Genomic DNA, 16,651 nt, shown 5'->3' on the forward strand with positions numbered 1-16,651 from the left:
AGCCCTAAGATGACACCACAGCATGGCAGCAACACATGGCAACAACACGGTAGCAGCACAAAACAGGGTACAAACATTGCTGGGCACAGACAACAGCACAAAGGGCAAGAAGGTAGAGGCAACAATACATCACGCAAAGCAGCCACAACTGCCAGTAAGAGTGTCCACGACACAGACTGAATCCAGGTGAAAGCTATGATCCTTCATTGATGTCACCTGTTAAATCCACTTCAATCAGTGCAGATGAAGGGGAGGAGACGGGACAAAGTAGGATTTTATAGCCTTCACACTTGAGACATGGATTGTGTATGTGTGCCATTCAGAGGGTGAATGGGCACGACAAAATATTTAAGTGCCTTTGAACGGGGTATGGTAGTTGGTGCCAGGTGCACTGGTTTGAGTGTGTCAAGAACTGCAATGCTGCTGGGTTTTCCCACGCTCAACAGTTTCCTGTGTGTACCTAGAATGGTCAGCAGCCTAAGGACATCCAGACAACTTGACACAACTGTGGGAAGCGTTGGAGTCAACATGGGCCAGCATCCCTGTGGAAGGCTTTCAACACCATGTAGAGCCAACTCAGATCGTCAGTAGCGTAAGCCAAAGATCCACCACATTTAAAGCAACGCATTTGGATCTTATCGAAACCATCAGTGGGCTCGCTAGCTGAATGATTGATTGGCGTATACGGACTTCCTTGTCTGCTCAGCATCAGCGTTCCCCATCTCTCTGTACAGTGTGCTGTACATTCTCCTCAGTCCTCTCCGTCCCTTGACGACTTAGCTTTCCCTTGCCAGTTCAGTAAAACCCTAAATACGGTCCCTTACCCCGGGGATGACTGACACCGGGGCTCCCTTGGCTTTCTGTCTCTCAGGCTGCGTGCCCGAAAACCGCACCCCGCTCCTGTCAAAAGTAGTGCACTAAAGTGGGGAATAGGGTGCCGTTTGGGACACAAGCCTTTGTCTCTGTGCTGTGCTGCCCTGGTGTGTGGCGTTTAGCTTAGCACAGTTTGCCGTGGCTTTGCTAACCCGGCCAGCTACAGGCAGAGAGATGTGTCTCTCCACCGCTCTCCCATTTCAAATGGAGCTTTATGACTCTTGACGTTTTCCCTTCTTCTCTCCTCTTCTTCTCTCCTCTTCTTCTCTCCTCTTCTTCTCTCCTCTTCCCCAGGCTTGCTCTTTCCCCCCCGCCCTGTCCGTTGCATCCGATTGGAGTCAGCGAGCGTGAGGTGTTTCTGTGCACGTTGCGCTGTAGACGGGGATAGAATCTCTCCACCATCATACTGTTCTCTCTCTCGCTGACAACGGTGCTATGGGATGGTGGTATCTGTATTTCTGACGCTCTCTCTTTCAGAGTATTGGTGAAATGTGTTCTAGTGATTGATGCGGAGTATGTGTAGATGGTGAGGCAGGGAGATAGGCTCTGTTTTTCAACCTGGCTGTTTGTGGTGGAAGTGTGTGTTGGGTTTGTCGTGAGCCACCAGCCACCGTTTGCCCTCTTGACTCCAGTGTGAGATCTGGGATGGGAAGATATTTCATGAGCGCGCACACACACACACACACACACACACACACACACACACACACACTCACAGAATGCAGCGCAGAAATAATGTTTTAAATGCAATCATTGTCAGAGCCAAACAATGTCATTTATCAAGGGAGCGTTTTGGACTGTATAATAAGTTTCACATTATTAATACCATTTTTCATCCTCTGTCAGGCCTGTCTGATTTATGGCGTGCGTGTGATCTAAGGTGATCATTGAATTAGAATTCCAGTAATATATGAGAGAGAGAGAGAGAGAGAGAGAGAGAGAGAGAGAGAGATAGCGAGAGAGAGAGAGAGAGAGAGAGAGAGAGAGAGAGAGAGAGAGAGAGAGAGAGAGAGATTACTTCTGCACACACAGCCAACCCGTTATGCTTTTGCTGTTTTGCCACGCAGCGAATTTGCTAAACAACTGTTGGCTCGACCGACACTGGCTTCCTAATTTGAAGGGGGGAGAGAAAAGAGCGAGGCCCCTGTTAATTAGATAAGGGATAAAGCTCATTATTTAAAATGATATTGAGCCAAAAGTAAATATGAGTGGCCCCGTTAGAGGGCTCATAATGAGCCGGGATGGGGATGGGCCGTCGGTACAGCAGAACACAATCATTTACAGCTGGATGCTCTTTGATGTATAGACTTTACCTTTTTATTAAGTGAGTGTCGTCACGGTCCCCGGCTCACTCATTTCCCTCTGTGTGTAATCAAAATCCATAGCCAGACCCCCACCCCCACCAACCTCCCGGCTCCTACAGCCTTCCCAGATACCATATCCAGGAAATCTCGCTTTATGCAAAACCAGGGTCTAGGTTATATGTTCAGTTGAAGAAACACACAAAAAAAACAAATAGAAACACAAATTCCTTTCAGATAATTCGAGGGGCAATAAAGAAAGTAGTCAATCATTTCTTTAATATTGGATCGAGGGTGTAGCTCTAGCAAGTCAATCTTTGTGTGTTATTAGCTGCTCTCTCGCTCTCTCTCTCTCTCTCTCTCTCTCTCGCTCTCTCTCGTTCTATTGCATTAGCTTGTCTGTCTAGGGTGTGTGATCTCTGTCATACATCATCCTCTTTGATTTCTGCCAGAGAGTGAGTTTCTCTTCTGCTCTAATCAGGTTGTGGAGTCTACCTCTGGTTAAACACTCCAACACTTTAAACAGGAAGGGAGCAGCCCGGGGCATTCCTAAATGCCAGCCTCATCCCCGTGTAGTGCACTGCTTTTGACCAAGGGCCAATATGGATCTGGTGCCATTCTGGGACACACCCAGTGTTGCCGTGCTGTTACCGTTGTTGACTCCAACCCACGGGGCGCTCTTTAACGCTAACCCTCTCCGTAGTATCACCAGGGGGATTTACGGCGGAGTTTCACTGTATTCCTTAAAAGATCATTACATTCATCATTCCGTTTCTCTTGCTTTCCTTCCTGTGTACCTGAGAGCCGGCACAATGGCGGCGGGAAAACATCAATATTGTACCAGCACGACTGCTGGCAGGTGAGCTTAATGAAATTCTAGGAGTGTAATTTTGATTTACGAGCCGCTAATGTGGCCTGATATTAGAGAGAAACCGCACGGATACGGCTGCCTGGCGCTGTATTGAAGGGCTATCAGACGCCCCAATAAAGAGCGTTGTGTCTTTAAGGCTTTTGGCTGCGTTATTGTCACAAATATTCATATCCATAGTATTTCTTTGCGGCGACGCAATTTAGTACCGGCAATATATATATATATATATATATATATATATATATATATGCGAAGATAATAGTTAATTTGGGTGGGGATCCTCAGATTGCAGAGGCTTTAAATACCAAAAAGTTTGGACTTGGAAGCACCTGGAAGCTTTTTAAAGTGCTGCTGACGGGTACTGAGGGAGGCCTCTGACCTCTTGTCGTCACACAAATCAGGAGAAGGGGGGCTTTTCTGTCTTGTTGGTGGTTGGTTACCGGCCAAGGATTTCAGTGGGTTGCATTTTCAGTTCTTGATTTGTGATTTTGTGATGAAACGTTTTTTTTTTACGGTCTGGTTTTCATTAAACCCATTACAGCCATAACTGTATTGGATCTGGAAAGACCCCCCCCCACACACACACACACACACACACATACACACACACACACACATATACACACACACACTCGTACGTACGCATTTATCTTTCAAACATCTCTTTTCGATCCTTTCTTTGTTCTTTGCTGGATCTTGTGTGTGTGTGTGTGTGTGTGTGTGTGTGTGTGTGTGTGTGTGTGTGTGTGTGTGTGTGTGTGTGTGTGTGTGTGTGTGTGTGTGTGTGTGAGCTATGGCTCATAATAAAAACAGGCAATAACAAGGACACCTCACTGGGACCTAGCCTTTTCTCCCCCCACCCACCCAGCCCTCCTCCCCCCTAAGTTATGGGCTGAATAACCACGGAACCATATTAAGATAACATTTCCTGATTGTTTGCCGGGCAACGAGGCTCCTTCACCTCGCTTTCATCTCGTCCACCATGTTCATTAAATTGACAATTTGTATTTGCCCCATAGCGGGATAAACAGAAGCTCAACTGATGCCTCTTTTATTAATTATTTCATTATCTTTTCTTCCCCCTTTTGGGATTGAAGGTAAATATAAATCCGCAGTAGCATCTCTGTGGTACTGGGGTCTTGTTTGTATTGCAGCCATACTGTGTGTACGTATGCACTACCTCTCTCTCTCTCTCTCTCTCAATTCAATTTGCTTTATTGGCATGACGTAACAATGTACATATTGCCAAAGCTTATTTTGGATATTTACAATATAAAAATGAGAATCAAAATTGTCAATGGGACAACAGTAACAACAATAACCAAGTGTCAAATTAACCATACATTCAACAATAACAATAAGCATACAGTAGAGGACATGTGCAGGTTGATTGGTCAGTCTGACACCATCCCTTATGGCAGGCAGCAATGTAGTGCGCTGCCAACCCACAGCTCTCTGCGTCCTCCCCCAACAGGACGGGTAGCTTACTACTCTCGTAATGCTCGGAGAGGGCAGTCGTGTTTCTCTATTGACAACTCAGTTAATTGTTAACGTCGTACACCACTTAAGAAGTGTGACGGTAACATGTGGAATCCAAAGAAATCTTTCCTCTGAACTCTGCCTTTTCACAAATCGTTATGTTGCGGCGGTCGACATGCAGAACACACACCTAGCCACAGTGTTGGGAGGTAGATGACGGCTCATTTGAATGGTAAACAAGCTCCGTCCAGCCAGCTGATTTGATTACCTTCAAAGCCCATTGGACCATAGACTACTTGAGTCTTGGAAAGCACGTGCAGGGCACGAGAGTGATGGTGTCCAGTCTTGCTATTGTTCAACCTGGGAACGAGCTTGTCGTCAGTTGACTTTGTGTACGCTTATGGAAAATAACGGAACCAGGGCTGTGTACTCAGGAAAGTCACCCAAAGGAATCTAATATCTTCCATTTAAAAAATTTAAAAAACACTCCCTTTAATTTGGTTTCAATCGACTCCCAGCAGAAGAAATCTTCTGGCCTCACGCATACACAAACACACACACACACACAAACACAAAAACAAACAAACAAACAAACACGTTTTGACCCCAGTCGGCAGAGTTTAAAGTTATCCTCTGTCTTTGACAGCTCAAGGTCAAATGACTTAATCTTCATTCTGCTAAATTAGTCTGGATTTAAGCTGCCCGGGCTGACGAAGTGCAGAGTGATTTAGTCTGTAAACAGAGAGAGAGAGACTGAAAGACAGAGAGAAAGAGACAGAGAGAAAAAGAGAGCGAAAGAAAGCGAAAGAGAGAGGCCTGCCAGTTGATGATCCACACTGAGCGCTGTCGTGTTTCTCCCTCTATGTTATCTTTCGCCGCCACACACACTCTTATTTTGCACGTGAAAATCCTCTCCTGACAGTTGCATATAAGATGAACTCTCTCTCTCTTTCCCCCCCATCCCCCCTTCACTAAATAAACAACAGTCTTCATTTTGAAGTTGTCTGTTTGTGTCCGTTTGGCTGGAAGGGAGAGTTGGCCTCTCTCTCCCTCTGAAGTGTGAGAATATGGCGGAGAGTTTTCGGGTCAACCTAACGTGAGGGAAAGGGAGGGACCCCTGGAGTGGTCTCCACAGTACTTCACAGCATCTTGACTTATTTAGGAAGGCTATGACTGGTCAGTTTTGTGCCACGTGTCCTGTTGTGTCTAATAAGTGAAATAGGGTTAGTGGAAGTAAGTTACTGACACACACACACACAAACCTATCCCAGTGACCACCTTGCCACATGGGGGCGGTAGTGCAGAGAGGCTTCACATGGGCTTCCTTTGCCATCAGTGGAAGTGTATCCTGCAGATCCACACAATGTATGTGTGAGAAGTATGGTGATGAATGACAGTATAGGAATAAAGACAGGAGCTTACAGGGAAGAGGCCCACCTGGCTATTTGAATAAATCTGCATGGGATGCCAATCATTTAGCTGCTTCAGGATCAGAGGAAAGAGAGAAACAGAGGGAGTGTGTGTGTGTGTGCGTGCGTGCGTGCGTGCGTGCGTGGACAAGAATAGTGAAACCAAAAAATGTTGACCATCTATTGTTAAACCCCCTAAGAAATAGCAGGTTATGGTTAGAATGAGTGTTCAGGTTAGAATATAGGGTTAGGAGCGAGGGTTAGGAGCTAGGGTTAGTTTTAGGGTCATGGTTAGTATGAGTGTTAAGGTTAGAATATGTCATCTGGTTTCAGAGCTGGTCATGGGTGCACCTCAGCCACGCTCAAGGTCCTAAACAACATCATAACCGCCATCAATAAGAGACAATACTGTGCAGCTGTATTCATCGATCTGGCCAAGGCTTTTGACTCTGTCAATCATCGCATTCTCATTGGCAGACTCAACAGCCTTGGTTTCTCAAATGACTGCCTCGCCTGGTTCAACAACTACTTCTCTGATCGAGTTCAGTGTGTCAAATCGGAGGGCCTGTTATCCGGACCTCTGGCAGTCTCCACAGGGTTCAATTCTCGGGCCGACTCTCTTCTCTGTATACGTCAATGATGTCGCTCTCGCTGCCGTTGAGTCTCTGATCCACCTCTACGCAGACCAGGTTTACTTCTGGCCCCTCTTTGGACACTGTGTTAACAAAACCTCCAGGCGAGCTTCAACGCCATACAGCTCTCCTTCCGTGGCCTCCAACTGCTCTTAAATGCAAGTAAAACTAAGTGCATGCTATTCAACCAATCCTTGCCCATACCTGCCCGTCCGTCCAGCATCAATACTCTGGACGGTTCTGACTTGTGTGGACAACTACAAATACCTAGGTGTCTGGCTAGACTGTAAACTCTCCTTCCAGACTCACATTAAGCATCTCCAATCCAAAATTAAATCTAGAATCGGCTTCCTATTTTGCAACAAAGCATCCTTCACTCATGCTGCCAAGCATACCTTCGTAAAACTGACCATCCTTCCTGATCCTCGACTTCGGCGATGTGATTTATAAAATAGCCTCCAACACTCTACTCAGCAAACTGGATGCAGTTTATCATAGTGCCATCCGTTTTGTCACCAAAGCCCCATATATTACCCATCACTGTGACCTGTACGCTCTTGTTGGCTGGCCATCGCTTCATACTCGTTGCCAAACCCACTGGCTACAGGTTATTTACACGTCTCTACTAGGAAAAGCCCCGCCTTATCTCAGCTCACTGGTCACCATAGCAGCACCCACTCGTAGCACGCGCTCCAGCAGGTATATCTCACTGGTCACCCCCAAAGCCAATTCCTCCTTTGGCCGCCTTTCCTTCCAGTTCTCTGCTGCCAATGACTGGAGCGAACTGCAAAAGTCACCCTCACTATCTTTCAGCACCAGCTGTCAGAGCAGCTCACAGATCACTGCATCTGTACATAGCCCATATGTAAACAGCCTTAACTCCCTTATCTTACCTCATTTGCACTCACTGTATATAGATTTAATTTTTTTCTAATGTATTATTGACTGTATGTTTGTTTATTCCATGTGTAACTCTGTGTTGTTATATGTGTCGAACTGCTTTGCTTTATCTTGGCCAGGTCGCAGTTGAAAATGAGAACTTTCTCAACTAGCCAACATGGTTAAATAAAGGTGAAATAAATCAATAAATATAGGGTTAGGAACTAGGGTTAATTTTATGGTTATGGTTAGAATGAGTGTTAAGGTTAGAATATAGGGTTAATTAAGAGCGTGGGTTAGTTTTAGGGTTAGGAGCTAGGGTTAGTTTTAGGGTTATGGTTAGAATGAGTGTTAAGGTTAGAATATAGGGTTAATTAAGAGCGTGGGTTAGTTTTAGGGTTAGGAGCTAGGGTTAGTTTTAGGGTTATGGTTAGAATGAGTGTTAAGGTGTAACGCTCAATGAGTGAATCGGTGTGGAGTCAGGCGCAGAGAGCAAAGGATGCGGGAAAAAACACACTTTAATGTCCAAAATCAAAAATAACAAAATAGTTATACCCAACACAGGCGTAACTGTAAGTACCCTTAGGTAAAAATACCAGGACAGCGAGAAAACCCAACAAAACACTAACACCTCTCACAAAAACAGAAGAACAAGCCCGCACAAACAGAAGCGGGCTGAACGAACTTAAATAACCCCACCCTAACAACCAAACAATGAACAGGTGAAAACAATTAGACAAAACCAAACGAACACGGAACAAAGGATCGGTGGCAGCTAGTAGACCGGCGACGACGACCACCGAGCGCCACCCGAACAAGAAGAGGAGCCACCTTCGGTAATATTCGTGACAGTACCCCCCCCAGCTCCCGCAGCGCGCCGACGCCGACCTGTGGGACGACCCGGGGGCCGAGGCAATCCGGATGGAGGCGATGGAACTCTCTCAACATAGATGGATCCAGAATATCCCCCACCGGGACCCAGCACCTCTCCTCCGGACCGTACCCCTCCCAGTCAACGAGGTACTGCAGGCCCCTCACACGGCGTCTTGAGTCCAGAATAGCTCGTATCGTGTATGCCGCGGACCCCTCGATGTCCAGAGGGAGCGGAGGGACCTCCGGAACCTCACCTTCCTGCATGGGACCAGCTACCACCGGCCTGAGAAGAGACACATGAAACGAGGGGTTAATGCGATAATACGAAGGAAGTAATAATCGATAACAAACCTTGTTTATTCTCCTCAAGACTTTAAATGGCCCTACACACTGCGGACCCAGCTTCCGGCAGGGCAAGCGGAGGGGCAGGTTTCGGGTCGAGAGCCAGACCCTGTCCCCCGGTACAAACACGGGGGCCTCACTGCGGTGACGGTCAGCACTCTTCTTCTGCTGTCCACTTGCCTGACGTATTGACTCCTGGACGGCCTTCCAGGTCTCCTTAGAGCGCTGCACCCACTCCTCCACCGCAGGAGCCTCGGTGTGGCTCTGATGCCATGGTGCCAGGACCGGCTGGTACCCCAACACGCACTGAAACGGTGACATGTTGGTAGAGGAGTGGCTTAGTGAATTCTGGGCCATTTCAGCCCAGGGGATGTATCTCACCCACTCCCCTGGCTGGTCCTGGCAATAAGACCGCAGAAACCTACCCACCTCCTGGTTCACTCTCTCCACTTGCCCATTACTCTCCGGGTGATACCCCGATGTCAGGCTGACCGAGACCCCCAGACGTTCCATAAATTTCCTCCACACTCGGGAGGTAAACTGGGGACCCCGATCAGAAACAATATCCTCGGGCACCCCGTAGTGCCGGAAGACATGGGTGAAAAGAGCCTCCGCAGTCTGCAGGGCCGTAGGGAGACCGGGCAACGGGATAAGACGGCAGGACTTAGAGAACCGATCCACAATGACCAGGATCGTCGTGTTTCCCTGAGAGGGGGGAAGGTCAGAAAATAAGAAAATCCCCCGATAGATGGGTCCACGGCCGTTGTGGAACGGGGAGGGGTTGTAACTTCCCTCATGGCAGGTGCCTAGGAGCCTTACTCTGGGCGCACACCGAACAGGAGGAGACATAGAATCGCACATCCCTCACCAAGGTGGGCCACCAGTACTTCCCCCTAAGACCTCACACTGTCCTTGAAATACCCGGGTGACCCGATGAGGGTAGACTATGAGCCCATCAAATCAATTGATCACGAACAGCGAGCGGCACGTACCTACGACCTTCCGGACACTGTGGAGGCGCAGGTTCCTCCCTTAGCGCCCGCTCGATGTCCTCGTCCACCTCCCATACTACTGGTGCCACCAGCTTAGCCGCCGGAATGATGGGAGTAGGATCAATGGACCGGTCCTCTGTGTCATAGAGGCGGGACAGCGCGTCGGCCTTAGTGTTGAGGGAACCTGGTCGATACGAGATCGTAAAACGAAATCTGGTGAAATACATGGCCCACCTTGCCTGACGAGGATTCAGTCTCCTAGCTGATTGGATATACTCCAGGTTACGGTGGTCAGTCCAGATGAGGAAAGGGTGCTTAGCCCCCTCAAGCCAGTGTCTCCACACCTTCAGGGCCTCAACCATAGCCAACAACTCCCTGTCCCCCACATCATAATTCCGCTCCGCTGGCACGAGCTTCTTCAAAAAATGAGTGAATGGGTGTGGAGTCAGGCGCAGAGAGCAAAGGATGCGGGAAAAACGCGCTTTAATGTCCAAAATCAAAAAGAACAAAATAGTTATACCCAACACAGGCGTAACTATTACTACAATAAGTACCCTTAGGTAAAAATACCAGGACAGCGAGAAAACCCAACAAAACACTAACACCTCTCACAAAAACAGAAGAACAAGCCCCCCACAAACAGAAGTGGGCTAAACACCACCCTAACAACTAAACAATGAACAGGTGAAAACAATTAGACAAAACCAAACGAACACGGAACAAAGGATCGGTGGCAGCTAGTAGACCGGCGACGACGACCGCCGAGCCCACCCGAACAAGAAGAGGAGCCACCTTCGGTAATATTCGTGACATAAGGTTAGAATATAGGGTTAGGAGCTAGGGTTAGTTTTAGGGTTTCGGCTCCTGAGTGGCGCAGCCGTCTAAGGCACTACATCTCAGTGCAAGAGACGTCACTATAGTACCTGGTTCGAATCCAGGCTGTATCACATCTCGCCGTGATTGGGAGTCCCATAGGGCGGCGCACAATTGGCCCAGCGTCGTCCGGGTTTGGCCGGAGTAGGCCGTCATTGTTAATAAGAATTTGTTCTTAACTGACTTGCCTAGTTTAATAAAGGTTAAATTAATAAAATTAAATAAAATAGGGTTAAGGTTAGGGGTTAGAGAAAATAATATTTTGAATGGGACTAGATGTACAATACTGTGTGTGTGTGTGTGTGTGTGTTTGTGTGTGTGAATACCAACACAATTGCGCTCCTTGTCATCATGTGTAATTGAGATCTAAGGTGTGCCTGTTAATTTCATACAAGTGGAAACCTGATGAGCAGCAACCACAACAAAAATAAAAACAACTCTAATTATATCTAACAAATAATAGAAAGGCCTCCTGTTTCTTACCCCTCTCTCATCCTCTTTTCTTTTTCATCTCTCTCTCTCTCCCCTCTCTCTCTCTCTCTCTCTCTCTCTCATCCTCTTTTCTTTTTCATCTCTCTCCCTCTCTCTCTCTCTCTCTCTCTCTCTCATCCTCTTTTCTTTTTCATCTCTCTCTCTCTCTCTCTCTCTCTCTCTCTCTCTCTCTCTCATCCTCTTCTTTTTCATCTCTCTCTCTCTCTCTCTCTCTCATCCTCTTTTCTTTTTCATCTCTCTCTCTCTCTCTCTCTCTCATCCTCTTTTCTTTTTCATCTCTCTCTCTCTCTCTCATCCTCTTTTCTTTTTCATCTCTCTCTCTCTCTCTCTCTCTCTCATCCTCTTCTTTTTCATCTCTCTCTCTCTCTCTCATCCTCTTTTCTTTTTCATCTCTCTCTCTCTCTCTCTCTCTCTCTCTCTCTCTCTCATCCTCTTTTCTTTTTCATCTCTCTCTCTCTCTCTCATCCTCTTTTCTTTTTCATCTCTCTCTCTCTCTCTCTCTCTCTCTCATCCCCTTTTCTTTTTCATCTCTCTCTCTCTCTCTCTCTCTCTCTCATCCTCTTTTCTTTTTCATCTCTCTCTCTCTCTCATCCTCTTTTCTTTTTTCTCTCTCTCTCTCTCTCTCTCTCTCTCATCCTCTTTTCTTTTTCATCTCTCTCTCTCTCTCTCTCTCTCTCATCCTCTTTTCTTTTTCATCTCTCTCTCTCTCTCTCATCCTCTTTTCTTTTCATCTCTCTCTCTCTCTCTCTCTCTCTCATCCTCTTCTTTTTCATCTCTCTCTCTCTCTCTCTCTCTCTCTCTCATCCTCTTCTTTTTCATCTCTCTCTCTCTCTCTCTCTCTCTCATCCTCTTTTCTTTTTCATCTCTCTCTCTCTCTCTCTCTCTCTCATCCTCTTTTCTTTTTCATCTCTCTCTCTCTCTCTCTCTCTCTCTCTCATCCTCTTTTCTTTTTCATCTCTCTCTCTCTCTCTCTCTCATCCTCTTTTCTATTTAATCTCTCTCTCTCTCTCTCTCTCTCTCTCATCCTCTTTTCTTTTCATCTCTCTCTCTCTCTCTCTCTCATCCTCTTTTCTTTTTCATCTCTCTCTCTCTCTCTCTCTCTCTCTCATCCTCTTTTCTTTTTTCATCTCTCTCTCTCTCTCTCTCTCTCTCATCCTCTTTTCTTTTTCATCTCTCTCTCTCTCTCTCTCTCTCTCTCTCTCTCATCCTCTTTTCTTTTTCATCTCTCTCTCTCTCTCTCTCTCTCTCTCATCCTCTTTTCCTTTTCATCTCTCTCTCTTTCTTTCTTTCTTTCTTTCTTTCTTTCTTTCTTTCTTTCTTTCTTTCTTTCTTTCTTTCTTTCTCTCTCTCTCTCTCATCCTGTTTTCCCCTCTCTCCCTATCTCTCTCTACCTCTCTCTACGTCTCTCTCCCTCTCTCTCCCTCCCTCTGTCTCTGGCCTGCTTTGCCTTGCTCCTGACTGTTTAGAGGTGGTAGGCTCTATGCATATGTATAGGGGCTAGACTGTGGATCGTGACGTGATGTGACACGCGGATGACAAGATCAAAGAGCTCCATCTGATCTGGTGAAAACAGACGCAATACCCCCTCTCATCCATACCAAACCCCCACTGATCAGTCTACTGCAGGCACCATGCCTCCTCAACACTCACTCACACACACACACACACGCACACACACAGAGAGAGAAAGAGGCAGGCAGAAAAAGAGGCCCATGTTAAGGCCTAGCGCTGAAATGGCGCCCCACGATAAAAATGGCCCCGTTTAGCTCATAAAACAGGAGTGTTGTGTATAATATTCACAGTAAAAGACAGCATTTCTTCATTCATCTTATTTACCTCTCCCACAGCGGGGGACTGGCTCTTGCAGAAATACTATAGAGAGAGAGAAAGAGAGAGGGAAGGAGAAATAGACATATATCTATTGTCAGGATGAGATCTTTGGCAAGTCACAGCATGGAGCGAATGAATGGGAAGATGTTGAATATGCCTGCGAGATTAGGCCAAGGTGATATAGACACTTTTTTTTAGAATGTGTGTTTGAGTGGTTGTGGTATTGGATGTTGAAGCTGCCGTCTCCTAAGACTGGGAGGATAGTGGGACGCGACAAGCGTATCTGTGAGCGAGATAGATTTGTCCTCCTTTGAATGTAGAATGATATACACTCACGTTCAAACGTTTGGGGTCACTTAGAAATGTCCATTTTTGTAAGAAAAGCAAATGTTTTTGTCCATTTAAGAGCAAATTGATCAGAACTACAGTGTAGACATTGTTAATGTTGTAAATGACTATTGTAGCTGGAAATGGCAGATTTGAATGGAATGTCTACATAGGCGTACAGAGGACCATTATCAGCAACCATCACTCCTGTGTTCCAATGGCACGTTATGTTAGCTAATCCAAGTTTATCATCATTAGAAAACTATTTTGGAATTATCTTAGCACAGCTGTTGTTCTGATTAAAGAAGCAATAAAACTGTCGTTCTTTAGACTAGTTGAGTATCTGGAGCATCAGCATTTGTGTGTTCGATTACAGGCTCAAAATGTCCAGAAACAAAGACTTTCTTCTGAAACTCGTCAGTCTATTCTTGTACTGAGAAATGAAGGCTATTCCATGCGAGAAATTGACAAGAAACTGAAGATCTCGTACAATACTGTGTACTACTCCCTTTACAGAGCAGCGCATACGGTAGTGTATCAGGCAAGTACGTGTGTGTCCCTGTCTCTCTCTCCCTCTCACTCCTGTCTCTCTCTTCTCTCTCTCTTACTCCCCACCACCTATGTCTCTCTCTCCCACTCACTCCTGACTCTCTCTCCCTCCCTCTCACTCCTGTCTTTCTCTCTCTCTCTCTCTCTCCCTCTCACTCCTGACTCTCTCTCTGTCTCCCTCTCACTCCTGACTCTCTCTCTCTCTCTCTCTCTCCCTCTCACTCCTGTCTCTCTCTCTCTCTCCCTCTCACTCCTGACTCTCTCTCTCTCTCACTCTCCCAATTCCTTCTCCCCCTTTCTCCCCCTCTCTCTCCACAAGGAAAACGTATGAGTTTGAATTATTGATTTGGACACATGCTCCACGCTGCTAGAAGTCATTATTTGTTCAGGTGAGTGTCAACATGGCGTGCTATGAAACAGATACCAGAGGCATTAAACAACACAATCGGACCTTAAAAGACGCCGTCCTCGCTAAAATAACACGCTCTCACGAGTCTCGGCACAAGACAAATGCTCCCGAAAATCTGACTTCACTAGTTTATGGCACACACATTTTTCATTCTCCAGCTAGGCAAAATTCTAGTGGTGGCCTAAAGATGAATTTGACCGGGTGGTATTCTATTGTTTTAACTAATGCTTGTGGCTTGTAGCTTAATTAGACAGCTATGAATCTGGGACTGAGCACCCAACTCTGACCTGGAAGTATATAGGCCTATATACAGACGCAGTATATAGGCCTATATGTGAAGCATCGTTGGCCTCTGTGGAGAAGAGCTCTTTCCCATCAACTGTGCTTCATGTCATCGCACAAAGACTGGCACGTCGTGCGGAGGATCAGAGGGAACGAGAGATACTAGGGAGAGATGGCTTGTGAGAAAGGGAAACTGTGTTTTAAGAGATGGGCGTGGAAGAAAGATGAGGAATAACGGAGAAGAGGAGTTAGAGGCATATAGCCAGGTAGGAGGTCAAGTCTGATCTAGCTTTTCATTTAGCCTACAGTATTCCTGTTGGCCCTGGCTAAGTGGTGGGAGGCCCCCGTACAGGGCAACTCTACTCCCCCTACTGGCCCGGTGTGTGTGTGTGTGTGTGTGTGTGTGTGTGTGTGTGTGTGTGTGTGTGTGTGTGTGTGTGTGTGTGTGTGTGTGTGTGTGTGTGTGTGTGTGTGTGTGTGTGTGTGTGTGTGTGTGTGTGTGTGTGTATGCGTGTGCGTGTGTGCGTGCGTGTGTGTGTGGACTGTAACAGAATTTCTCCAGTCCTCTGGGCCCTGGTGCAAAGCAGAGAATAAATGGTGGAGGTGGCAGGCCTGGACAGAAAAATCAATGCCTGCTTATACAGACATGACACGCCAGGAGCCCCAGCAATCTCTGTGTGTGTGTGCTCCTACTTCCTCCCTTCCCTACTTTACAGTCTTGGGTTTCTACCTTTTACCTCAGCTTTGGGACTAAATAACTCTCTCTTCTTTTTTTTCCCTCCCTCCCTCCCTCCCTCCCTCCTTCCCTCCCTCCCTCCCTCCCTCCCTCCCTCCCTCCCTCCCTCCCTCCCTCCCTCCCTCCCTCCCTCCCTCGTAGGAAGTTTGAGTGTGATCTGTGCGACCGGTCGTTCAGTGAGAAGTGGGCTCTGAACAACCACATGAAGCTGCATACGGGGGACAAGCCCCATAAGTGTGCCTGGCCATCCTGCCACTACGCCTTCCTCACCCTGTCTGCCATGAAAGACCACTACAGGACACACACAGGTGAGATGCAACACGCCCACACACACACACATTGTCTACTGTACTGTACACACACACACCAATACCAATACATGCAGTGAATGACTACATGTCCACACAGGTGAGACACACCTTCAGGGTGCCTACCTACACTACATATATACTGAGAGTAAGAATCAGTCAGAAATTAACAAAGTGCCTGTTTGGTGTGGCCAGACTGTTTGCTTTAGGTGTCAGTCCGTCAGTCAACCTACTCCTTGACTCCCTTTTCAAGTCAATGACTAAAGCGAGCAGAAGGCAGGACGGCAGGCACGGGGGGCTGGTCTCGGTATGACAGGCTGAGTGAGCGCCAGCATGAGAACGGTCCATCCGTCACGCGGGCCCCTCTCGCAGTGGCACGGCGCCACCGACATAATTAGACCTTTTTTATTTTCATTTGTTTCCCCGAGAACCGTCACTCGCCGTCAGCCGGGGCCCGACCGTCACTCTGCTCCAAGCGCCTAGGTGTCACTTGTTGCAACAGGGAGGGGTAGGGAGAGAGAGAGAGGGGTAGGGAGAGAGAGAGAGGGGTAGGGAGAGAGAGAGAGGGGTAGGGGGGGAGAGAGAGAGGGGTAGGGAGAGAGAGAGAGGGGTAGGGAGAGAAAGAGAGGGGTAGGGAGAGAAAGAGAGGGGTAGGGAGAGAAAGAGAGGGGTAGGGAGAGAGAGAGAGGGGTAGGGAGAGAGAGAGAGGGGTAGGGAGAGAGAGAGAGGGGTAGGGAGAGAAAGAGAGGGGTAGGGAGAGAGAGAGAGAGGTAGGGAGAGAGAGAGCGGTAGGGAGAGAGAGAGAGAGGTAGGGAGAGAGAGAGAGCGGTAGGGAGAGAGAGAGAGCGGTAGGGAGAGAGAGAGAGCGGTAGGGGGAGAGAGAGAGAGCGGTAGGGAGAGAGAGAGAGCGGTAGGGGGAGAGAGAGAGAGAGGTAGGGAGAGAGAGAGAGAGCGGTAGGGAGAGAGAGAGAGTGGTAGGGAGAGAGAGAGAGGGGTAGTTAGAGAGAGAGGGGTAGGGGGAGAGAGATAGGAGTAGGGAGGGAGAGAGAGAGAGGGGTAGGGAGAGAGAAAGAGGGGTAGGGAGAGAGAAAGAGGGGTGGGGAGAGGGGGAGAGAGAGCGGTAGGGAGAGAGAGAGAGAGAGAGGTAGGGAGAGAGAGAGCGGTAGGGAGAGAGAGAGAGCGGTAGGGAGAGAG

The 16,651-nt window shown here is 47.6% G+C and overlaps 1 protein-coding gene across 1 annotated transcript in view; it reads left to right on the plus strand.

Moving 5' to 3' along the window:
* The window catches only part of LOC112246562 (zinc finger protein 407-like), a 179,201-nt gene that overhangs the window by 98,249 nt on the left and 64,301 nt on the right, over positions 1-16,651 (plus strand). Inside the window, exon 5 of the mRNA XM_042313230.1 lies at positions 15,291-15,457. Coding sequence (XP_042169164.1) covers positions 15,291-15,457 — 167 coding nt within the window. The remainder of the gene's footprint in view (positions 1-15,290; positions 15,458-16,651) is intronic.

This window comes from Oncorhynchus tshawytscha, linkage group LG03, assembly GCF_018296145.1.
Source record: "Oncorhynchus tshawytscha isolate Ot180627B linkage group LG03, Otsh_v2.0, whole genome shotgun sequence".
Lineage (NCBI taxonomy): Eukaryota > Metazoa > Chordata > Actinopteri > Salmoniformes > Salmonidae > Oncorhynchus > Oncorhynchus tshawytscha.